Source organism: Apis florea, unplaced genomic scaffold, assembly GCF_048593485.1.
Source record: "Apis florea isolate Af1SG1 unplaced genomic scaffold, ASM4859348v1 contig_3772_pilon, whole genome shotgun sequence".
Lineage (NCBI taxonomy): Eukaryota > Metazoa > Arthropoda > Insecta > Hymenoptera > Apidae > Apis > Apis florea.
The window spans coordinates 3,862,996-3,875,056 of record NW_028256845.1 but is presented as its reverse complement, the minus strand read 5'-3'; the positions used below and the strand labels follow the sequence as shown (position 1 = coordinate 3,875,056).

Here is a 12,061-nt window from a genome sequence, read left to right as displayed (position 1 = left end):
AACTATACGTTATTAAAATATTATTAATTATAAAAGGATCATAAAATCGTTGCAGAATTTTTTTTTTTTTTTTTTCAAGAGAAATTGAAATATCAACATGGATTACATACCATTGTCAAATACTGTGTCATCCAAAATATTCTGTTCCTCGTTTGGAAAATAATAATTGTTCGAAGGAGATGCCATGTGAATTTACAAACAGATGAGATTATAATACGTGATACGATTATTTATTAAAATGTATACAAAAGATTAAATTGATTCAATAATTGGAAATTACGAGTGAAATATCGATACATATTTAAAAACCAATCTAATACACACGAATAACAATATTAGTGCAAAATTATTCTATGGAAAATATGAATTTTTTTCAAACTAAAAATATAAGCTTTGATTACGTCGCAATCTCGATCTTACATCACATTGATATTCGTATCGGCTGTTTATCGATTGAATCATATTCACTAGATAAGTCTAAAAAGAATTCAATTCAAAAATAGGAAAAGAAAAAAAGAAAAACAAGTCTGAAAAATTTAAAAATCAACACATTCCACCAAATTTTCCTTTTCCTCCTCCAATATCTTCCATTTCTACACTGATCGTACTTATCTATTACTCACGATGCACTCGAAAAAAAAAAAAAAAGAAAAAATGAAATAGAAAAATATTCGTAAAAATCGACAATAAGAATTTTGAAATTCGTTTCAAATGTAAAAGTTCAGAAAACAAAAATTGACAGATATAGACAGTTAATTTGGATTACGATGTGCTGTAAGCGACTCAAACGCAACGACTGATCGACAAAACCAAATTGTGCAGATTAAAATTCTACGCGTGAGTGAGTGGCCTCATGAACGAGATAGGATTGACGTTGGAGAAACTCGTTGATACAATGTTCGTTAAACGCGAGCACGTTCAAGGGAACACGAATAAAATAAAAAAAAAAAAAATATTAAAAGAAGAATTTTCATTGCAATTAGAGACTCGTTTCTGGCAAAGCAAAAGTGCTTCGAGTTATGGCTGATATTTGTATTGAATTATTTTGTCACTCCATAGACAGCTTTGAAAGTATCACTTTGATGCGAGGCAAAGAATTATATATTGGTGCTAATAACATTTTCCTTTGGCTGTTTTAATAATATTTGCTTGATATATAAATATATACCGTTTGTGCCTATTGTTTCATTTTCTCAAATTTGAATGTCGATTGGCTGAAGAATTTAGATTATTAAATGGATCGAAATGAAGTTATCATGGAGATTAGTTTCCTTCTCATAATTGTAAAAAGCGTGTAGTTGTAAGATATTAGCGCTTGTAGAATAATTAAATGGAAGCCTACGTTTGAGTAAATGTGATCGAAAATGTGTTCTTCGCTGGTTTTGGTATGTATAGAAATCAAGATGATGTTTATTCTTTTGATGAATTTATAGAAGAATTTCTAGAAGAAAGTCTACTATGCTTTGAGAAAAATTACCGAAAGATTTTATAATTATTGAAAATTATTGAAATTGTTGAAGGAGAAGAAAAGAAAAACGTTAGAAATTTTTTTTTTGAACAGATCACACAAATTCAATAGAATACTCGATGAAACTATGCGCCAGCCAATGATGTGCGAAGCAAAGATAGTTCAATTTCACGAATAGTTGAAAAGAATATATTGAAACATAGTCGAGACTGAATCTAGCATACGATTTAATTACAATAGCAATTGCATTTCAAATTATCTGAACAAAATATCATCTCATTGCTTCCCAAAAACGAACAAAGGCATTGTGATTAATTCTATCTGAATTGCTTTTGGTTCAAACATGTTAAACTTTGGATAAAAAGATAAAAATGTCGTATTTCTACGGATCAACTTTTGGATCAGAAATAAATATCTCCCGCAAGATTACATTATCAGTTTCGAGCAATTCATGTATCGTCGTTTACAATATTTTTCCATATTCGAATCTATTCGCACTTAACTTGTATATAACTGGCTATTGTGTTAAATGTCTCTTAAAAAAATGATGCCTTACTCTTTGATTGATTTTTCTCTTTCGAAACGCTAGAACGAAAATCTCTAATAAATAGTGAGCTTTGGTATCTTTTTTTTTTTTTTGAGTTTCAATAAATTCACGAGTACAATGACGAGTAACGTACGTAGCTAATTTTGCTTGCACGCTCGCAAAAGAAACTCCGTGTGGAATTGCCATCCGGCATTATCTGTGTCTGATTTGCATTCGTATCCAAATATGTGTGACTCTTTATCAAAGAATCAATATAGCGTTTCGACATTATACCTCTGCACCATCGTGCCATCGAGCTTCTTGCTTAAAGCAATTAAGAAACAATTGAAGTAATTTGATCTGCTTGTGAGTTATATTAAAAACGAATTTTAATCAGAGACACGAGTATTGACAATTAAAGATTAATTGAAATTTGAATATAATTGATGAGAAAATTCTGATCCAATCAATAGAAATGAATTCAAATGGTATTTTGTGAGCGAGTTTTACGATCTATATTAAGTTCCATTTGAAAAGCAAATATTCATTATCACTGGATTGTTTCATAGATTTGTATATACGATAATTGAAATTTATTAATAAAAATAATAAAAAACACAATTTTGGTATTATAAATATATAAATCCGAATGACATACTGGAAATTTTTATTAGATGATAATAGGAGCCGAATTAACCAATTTAAATAATATAAAATATAATAATGCAAAAAAAATTATTGCATTTCCTTTTCAATTATTACACCATACAAAAAGTAAGGTAGACACAATATTCGAGGATTGCCAAAATTCAAATGAAATCAATTAAGTGAAGAAAAATTAAATTCTTACAAATTTTATAAAAAAGTTTTCAAATTTAACCTAAATGGTTATTTCCCTTGTCAAGTGCTGAATTCGAAGGAAATTAAAAATGTTCACTCGAATGAAATCGATTTTCGATCCATCCATTTTGCTTCTCCTCTCAAGAAAAAAATTACGATCCATCTCTCGATCGATATTACATACCAAATCTACGATTTCTTAATTGAAAAAGGTTCTAAAAAAATAATGAAAATAAATTAGAATACAAATATCTCTGTGTAAAAACGCTCCTTTCACAAATTGTCGATTATGCATTTGATCTCTAGAATTGATTCGCCAAGAATATTCAACGAATTTAATAACCAAATCAATTTTGTTTCTTATCTATTTTGTGCTCCTCTACGATTCAGTTAGTATTATTAATCCATCTCAATAAAATTAAGTTATAAAAGATTTTCTGAAAAATTAAAAAAATCAAAAGACAAGAATTTCTATCCGGTTCTTTTTTATAATACATCAATTCAAATTAGACAGCAAAATTAGATTGTGAAATATATTGATAAAAAATTTAAACGAATCAAAGGATAAAAACTTTTACCTACAAATATCCATTTTTAAATCTATAATCTAAATCAATTCAATTTTTCGTTCCTCCATTTTGTGAAAAGATCCCTTTAAAAAATTAAAAGACGAAAATCTCTTTCTATTTATTTAAAATTTCATGAAATTTTCTCTATACTTCGATCGAATCAATGCATCATTAATTTATCTTTCTTTTGAAACGCGATCTAATTGGATTCGAGTTACGATCGACTTCATCATCGACGCAAGAAACATTGTTGGTTGCAAATGACAGTTAAAGAAGTTAAATTTTATCGAAATCCAATAGAAACCGTACCGAAACCTCTAATTAATTCATGTCTCAAATGTTGAATTAGCTGGCTATAAGGCTAGGTCAAGGCGAATCACTCGTGTAATTTCCTCTCTCGAGTCATTCTTTCGCAAAACTCTTCTTGGTTGATCGTAATATTTTCGATTGTTCGTGCCTTAAAATCGAATCGAGTTCATTTGACGTCTCGCAATCATTGGATTGATTATCTTGGTATCAATAATGAATTCGAATAGATATAAGTAGGATCATAGTTTCTTTTTTTATTTTTCTTTCTTTCTTTCTTTTTTTTTCTTGAAGTATATTTCAAAGATTTGAGATCAAATGAATGTGAGATAAAATATGAATTAACATAGGATAAAATAGAAAATTCGATTACTATAATTGTTAACAAAATATTAGCTAGATAAAAGGTTGAATTGAATAAAATAGAGTATTCAATTAATAATAAGAAATTAGTTATAGATACAGAGATATTAGCCTGTTCTTTAATGCATTAGTTCTCGATAGTTTCACAACTGTCGGGGCCCTCTCGTACAATACTGTTAATAAAACTAATGTTATTAGTGAAATTTTAGAATCACAAGTTGCCAGTAATTTTTTCCCCTTCTTTTCTCCTCTTTTTAACTTCGTATTGGATGCATAATAACGATGATAGAATGAGTATAGAGATTAAATCTTCTTTTTTTTTTTTTTACAGAACATCTTGTCTTCTAATTTTCTCTTTAATTCTAAACTTGTTCTTTTCTCACAGAAAAACCGTTTAAAATAATCCATAATTTGATTGACAATAACAAAATTATAAAACGAACGATACGATGATTACTGTAAGTAAATATTGACAATTAAAATTCTGATTATTCTGCTTCGATTATAATTGATGAAATTGTAGAAGAGAGGGCTTTATTTAACTCTAACTTTTACTAATATTGTTAGTTGATAAATTATTGTGCAAGAGGGCCCAGGAGTGAGAAGTAGGATAGAATGCAGTATCAATTTTTTCCCCCCTTTTTCTTTATCGCTAATTAAGTTAATCCCATTTTCCAGTCGAACTTAGCCTATGTAATCTCATCGAGATTATTGCGAGAGATCACTGTTTTAAATGGTTCGATCTGGTATCACGTTGGTTAAGCCGTACTAACAATTTACTGGAATTGATTATTATCGAGGAAAGTGGAGTATTCGTGTGATCGATTTGCGTTCTTGTAAGACTGAGAGAGAAAGAAATATTTCGAGTTTTTGAGAGAGGAGCGACAGATGTGAGAAATTGATTATATTCGGAGAATAGAAAGAAAAAATTAGCCGAATAAATTGTAGAAATATTGCAACATTGATCCCTGCAAATTATAGATTATATTTATCATATTAAATAAATGTAAGAAATAAAAATAATTATTTAAAAAGTAAAGATAGAAAGTCATTTATAAGAAAAAAACAAATTTATTGAATAAATGTTCGTAAGAACAAAAAAAAAAAAAAATTTGCTTAAAAGTTTAAGGTCTATCGATAAGTTAAAAAGTTAAGAAAGTTAAGAAAGTCATTCATAAGGAAAAAATATACATGCTCAAAAAAAGAATAAATGACGTATTTGCTACTACTAAGAAAGCTAAACATTCGAAACTTTACAATATGAAACTGTACAGATTAAAATTCCATAAAGTTAAAGAAGAGAAATTACCATATAGGAATCCTTGCTCCATCACATCCGACTCTTTCCTCTTTTCCTCCCCTGTATCCTCTATACATTCTAAAATACTATTCTTGCAACCCATTCTCGAAGCAGCTTCTCACTTCGACACGCAATCCTTTCCCTTTGAACATATCGTCCAAACTTCATCAACTGGATTCTAAAAATAAATAAAAGAAATGAAAAATAATTTCTCCTATATCTGTTATCGTCGTTGAACTTTAAAAAAAAAAGAAATACAGAAAGAAAAAAATTAAATTATCCAAGGGAATAACATTATGAAAAATGCCACGAGATTATTTTGTGCAAATGTGACGTGATGCATAACGAGAGATAATAACGATTTGTGACGTGATGGGAAATGTGATTGTGAGCACGCATAATTGATTCGACAACGAGAATTTCGGCTTGTTCGAGATGTGTAAAGAGGTTGAAAGGCTGTCTGCAATGTCGTGGAACGATGCATATTAAACTCGATATTGCAGGAAGTATCGAGAGAGTGGAGAGTGGTTAAGGCAAGAGATAATGAATATTCGTGTGGTGTTTGTTATTCGACATTGAAAATCGCATTTGTAAATTTTTTTAAACGAGGCTCACCATTCAGACATGTACAAGATGAATGTTTTGTATCTTGAAGAGTGCATGATCATTGGAAAGATTCTTGCATGGATCGAGCACTTGAAAAACTGTTTAACACTGTTCGACACTGATTACACTGAACATATTGGATACACAAGTTTTTTTCTTGATTTATTTCAAAATTGTTTCCAAAATTAAAATTTTTTGAAAATTGTAAACGTATCGAGTTTCTCTGAGGTGATCAGTTCCTTTATGATGGCTTTCCTCTCTCTATGATAAAGAAAAATAAGATCCATCCAGAGAGAAAGAGTTAGTAGATATAGAGCTTAATAGATTTTTAAGAGATTGCTATAGATTTTTTTTTAATATAATTATTCAAAATATCTAACTTAAAAAGGAAAAAAAAAAAAAATTAAAAATTAAAATTTTAAAGAATTTTAAAAATTAAAAAGTAAATTCATTACTAAAATTCCGTGTGATATGTAGATGAATATGTTTATAGATTGTTTAAAGAAAATTAATAATATAGACAACATAGAAGTATGAAAAGTATTAAGTAGTACGAGCTAATAAAATTAACATGATAATATAAGTATTTTAAGAAAATTACTTATAGATTAGAAATACAATCGCATACTTTGAAGAATGAAAATCCTCTATCTTTTTCTTAAAGATCTAAAAAAATCATCCTAACGATAGAAAGAACAATAACGTAGAATCAATAGAATAAGAATGATAAAAGGAATTAATTTAACTCTGAATAATAATAAATAAAAAAATAATCTAATATTTCCTTGTACATCTCCGCGATACACCAATGGCCGCTCAAAAAGATTCGAAATCAAATCCGTATTCTCAAACAATGCACAGCCACTACTTTTGTTCCCCGAACAAAAACTCATAAACCAGTTATCGTCACAGATACGCGACAATTTATGATATTTTTCGAGATAATGTTCCTCTCCTCGTTCATTCAAATTTCAAACGGAATATATTATCAACTTCTTGTTTATCCTTTCAACTGTTCTTCCAAACATACGTAATGACAAAGCAATCGCCGCAAGATTATCAGAAAATTGAGCCATTGGAAAAATTAATTTGCCAATTAATCGACCGAAACATGCATATCTTATATGCACGCACAAATACCAGCACGCACCGATCGATATCCCAACGCCTAAATTGATCGAGGCCTCCCCCTCCCCAATTATTCACGAGCACGAGAAACAAGAAAATTTATTTTCCACCAGATAAACAGAAATCGCAAAGGCTCGTTCGATCTTGACACTGAATCATGCGACACCAAGCTTTGAAATCACACTGGTACACGCTTTCTGCTCCCGACATTCTCTTCCGCTTTATCTTATCACACCAGCCTCGCCAGATCAATTCGAAATATTTCTACATCCGAAAATCACTCGAACAATCTCACCCGATCCCCGTTTATTTCGCTTCTTCCATCAACCTTGAGTAACGTAACACCGAGGATTGTTGTTAAAAACAAACATGATAAAAACGTGTCGCGTGTGCAAATTTACATTTGCTTGTTTGAGAGTGAGAGAGGGAGAAAGATAGATACGAAAGATACGCAGAGAACAACGTAATCGAATGTCTTGTTGTAAAACGTTAAGAAGAGGAAACAGTGTCTGAATGATCGATCGGTTTCGACGTGGACCAAACAAATCGTCGGATGATGTCGATCGCCAGCTCGATTCTGATCGAGATCCCGTTTCAACTTCGACTCTTGATGCTTCCCAGAGAGATTTACGCGCCGAGCTCGCCCGTTCCTCCTCCACTGCTTCACTTTTATCGTTGTCTGCTAGTTTTCACTTGGGAATAATTAACGTCGCGACCGTTTGGATTTCGAGATGCGAATTTGGAATTCATGGATCGGTAAATCGGTGTAATGGTATATAAATCTATTGTCGATCAGAATTGATGGAAATGAGTTGTCGAGTTTTTGGTGGAAGATGAATTGTAAACGTGATTTTGTATAAGGGATTACTTTTATAACAACGAAAAAAAAAGAAATATGAGTATGTAGAAAGTGTAGAGGAAAGCAAACATTTATTTAAATGTTAAAGAAAAAAGTTGTCACCGAATTTCCAGATCGAAAGTAAAGCCATCTATAAAAATTCATTCTGATTCATCTCTGATTGAAATTTGAGAAAGATTTTGTTCTACTGAGAAGTGTTAAAATTAAAATTATAAATTATAGATAACAAAAATTCTTTGAAAATTCGATATAAAGCCTGTCCAATCGAAATTCGAATCATTGTTGAGATTTTAAAAACCAGATTCTAAATCAAAGTACAAATTTCTCGAAAATCCTATAATAATTTAAAATTCGGAACACAGTTTTTAAAAAATCAAAATTAAATACCTGAACCTTACTGAAATCATCGATTCAGAATTTGAAATATTCTTCAATTCAGATATCCAAATTAAAAAACGATAAATCTATGAATACTATAAATACATACAAACAATCATACATACAATACCAATCAAAATGAGTTTTCAAACCTGGATAAACAACAGTTTACAAACAGAAACAACTATTTTTTAAAAATTCCATAAAATAATCACCGAATCGTTAAAAAAAAAATTCACATCTCTAAAATCAAAATTACAGCAACAATTTTTCCAAAAATTTTTCTCGTACACAATCTACACTCGATTACTCGATTGCGTGTACACGACAAAATAGTTCAACATGATGACGATTGACTGACTACGGAATCACGATTATCATCGACGATCCTCGAGTCGATCGATCGAGGATCCATTGTTAGGCAACGCGATGTCCCGAGATATGTGCCACGTTTTAATAAAGCTAGACCCAGTTGCAGAAGGCATGATGGCCTCGAATCCACTGACTTTTCGATACGAGAAGGGGGATTATATGGATCGGGATGCTTGAACCCCTCTTTTTCTCGATCGTCTAGCCAAATATTTTGTTTGCTGTTTGCAATTGCGTCGATGGATTACGTGACGCCTGATTTATTCGTTTATTAGAGAGTTTTGATGAGCAAGAGAAGAAACATATTTTTTGGCAAATATATCCTCCAGATAAAAACAAAAATCTATTAGAGATAATTCAGAAAATATTGTACCCACGATTATTGTATATTGTATATTGTATATTGGATTATATTGTATATTGAGTTTAGATGGTAGATTATCATAGTATATGTTGGAAAACGACCAGTATCACACCTGTGGAAGATTTAAATGCAAGAGAAGCGAAGGCCTCCTAAAAACTTCTGACTGATTCGTAAGAATATCTTTTATTGATGTTGCTCAAACAGATTTTGCTACCTTTGTTTAAAAGAAAATCAAAGCACGTTGTTTAGCTTTTGTATCGCAAAAAAAATAAATAAATCACGTAATCCTAGCCAGGGATCCTAGCCAACACTGTGAGCAGGTGAGATAGATGAATTTGGCTAGAGCAAACCTTCTACTTTTATAAATTATTAGTATACAGTAATAAAGAAGGAAAATATTAGTATTTGATCCCTTCAAATCGAATAAAATCCTATCCAGCTGGCCAGTATTATGAGTATACATATAAAAAGTTTCTTGGTAGCTTGAAAATTAATATAAGTGTATGTTTTAAAAAATATGTGTAGGCTAAAAATTAGTAGAATTAATTAAATGAAATAGAATTTTACGAGCCTTTTAGTGAAATTACTTGAAAGACAAATGTTTATTTAATTATTGATGGCGATATCGAATAAGTAAATAGTGATGAAAATACAGATTTATTAATAAGATTCATTGCGATGATGTTTCAGTAACTAGTGTAGGTTCTTTAACTGAGCAATGTTTTCTAAATTTTTTTTTTATCAACAAACTTTTTATCAAAAATGTTTTAAAATCTGAAATGAAATGATTAAGAAGGAAAAGTAAAAGAAAAGAAAAAAAAAAAAATAATAAAATTAAAATTACTTCAATAGTATTCAATAATTCATAATTTGATCGTATTTGTCTAATTGAGAAAACAGAATGGAATGTTTATGATAGCAAAACAATAATATAGATAGAATAATGATAGAAATAGTAGCATAAGACAATGTGAATACGTTCGCAATTCGATACTGAACAACACGTTATGAAACATTCAATGGAATCTCCTTGAAGGTATTATTCGATTTGAAAGGCTAATACTGCACACTGTTCGAATGGCGAATAGCAATTGCACATCACGGCCTGGTTAGTTTAGCTTGCAAAAGCTACAAAAAAAATCCTAAATGCAAAACGTATTCGATTAAGTATTTTAACACGTAGCGAAGAGAAAAGAAAAAGTTGATACGATTTTTTTTAAACTTGAAATCTTTTAGTCTGCTTTAGTTTTCGAATCTTTAGTAACGAAAAAGTTCATATTTTCATTTTTTTCTCTTTCAAAAAGTTTACCGGAAAAAAATAATATTCGCACAAAATAAAAACTATATAATCAAATATTATTAATAAAGCCATAGATCGATGCATAACAATTTTCATAGAATTCCAAAAAAAAAAAAAAACTAAATTTGCTCAATTTAATTTAATATATACAATTTAACGTCCAACAAAATTCATATCAAAACAAAATATACAAATAAATTTTTATCGTTAATAATAACTGAAAATTTTAAAAAACAAAAATCAACTATTCGAGAATTTTTTATGTTAAATTTGAAAGAAAATTAATTCAAAGGAAGGAGATTTTATGCTCGATAAAAGTCAAATAAAATTACCGAATATTTAAAATTTGCGCGTAGCAAATATCAAGATTATTCGACCAATTGTTATTGCAAGTTTACTCAGCGGTCGCGCAAAGCGATTATTTATACAGGGGCGCTTTAATTTTCTCGACGGAAATTATCTTTGCCTGTGAGCTCATCGTAAATGCATTTCTAATTGTCTCGCTCGTTGCAACTTCATCGTGGAATCTATATCTTGCATATGACGTTTAAATTTTATATACCACACCTCTCCAGATGCGTATATACGGCTGAAGTAACTGTTATTCACGGGTGAGTGACGACCATTAATTTTTGATCGAAATTTTTGTTCCATTTTTCTTACCTTCTTTCTTTTAACTAGGTTCAAAATAAACTCCCTATATTTTAGCAAGCTTTTGCAAATTTGAAGGAAATTTGGTAAACAGAGAATGGCCCATGGAATTAGAATTGAATTTTAAATTTGATTTCATTATTTGGAATCTAAATATATAAAAAAGTTATTAAAATGTTAAAAAAAAATGATAAAGGATAATGAAGAAAGTAATAAATCTCTCTACCCATGATAATATATTAAGAAAATATGTTATCATATCATGCGTCATTTGACACCATGGTACTAAAATTTAATAAAAATAGATATAATAACTAAAAACTTTCTTAAAAAATTTAAGAAATATTATAAATTAAGACTTATATAAATATTTAAATTAAGACTTTTTTGCGTTTAATCGACAGTTAGATAACTTAACTTAAATATAAATTAATAATTGTAAAATAGATTGTAAATGAAAATTCTTCATTTTGTAATCAATTTATTGATTAAAATATTTTACTTGTAAGTAATACATTACGTAATTAATTGATAACTATTATAATTTAAATGAATTTATTTGTAAAAACGATAAAACAAAAAAAAATAAAAAAATAAATGATATTGTTAAAAAACTATATTAAAATAATATATGAAGAATTGTAATTATTAAAAATAAGTCATATATATTAAAAAATAGTTTTATAATCTTAATAATAATTACTACAACAATTGAGAATACAACGAAGAATAATACTCGAAGATAAGAAAAATTATCGAAGAAGATAAAAAATTCATCAAAAAAAAAAAAAAAAAAAAAGACGAGAAAAATTAATAAACAAATAAAATGTTCAGTATGTGATATTTTAAAAATAAAATAAAAATAATAAATCAAGTAAGAAAATTTTCTTATTACCTTTTTATTTGTTATACTTACTTTTAAAATGTTTACTTATAATTTAATTTTTCCGTAGTTATTATTAAATGATAAATAAGAAATAAACAAGTTATTGTTTATTTATCTATAATAATTATCCTTTATTATTATTCGATAA

The 12,061-nt window shown here is 29.0% G+C and overlaps 1 protein-coding gene across 2 annotated transcripts in view; it reads right to left on the bottom strand.

The window, feature by feature from the left end:
* Positions 1–12,061, bottom strand: part of Pde8 (phosphodiesterase 8) — a 23,221-nt gene extending 11,160 nt beyond the window's left edge. For both annotated transcript variants that reach the window (XM_086915133.1, XM_086915134.1), the window contains exons 1-2: positions 5,988–12,061; positions 5,382–5,550 (exon numbers count right to left, since the gene is read on the bottom strand). In XM_086915133.1, coding sequence (XP_086771259.1) covers positions 5,382–5,475 — 94 coding nt within the window. In that variant the 5' untranslated portion in view covers positions 5,476–5,550; positions 5,988–12,061. The remainder of the gene's footprint in view (positions 1–5,381; positions 5,551–5,987) is intronic.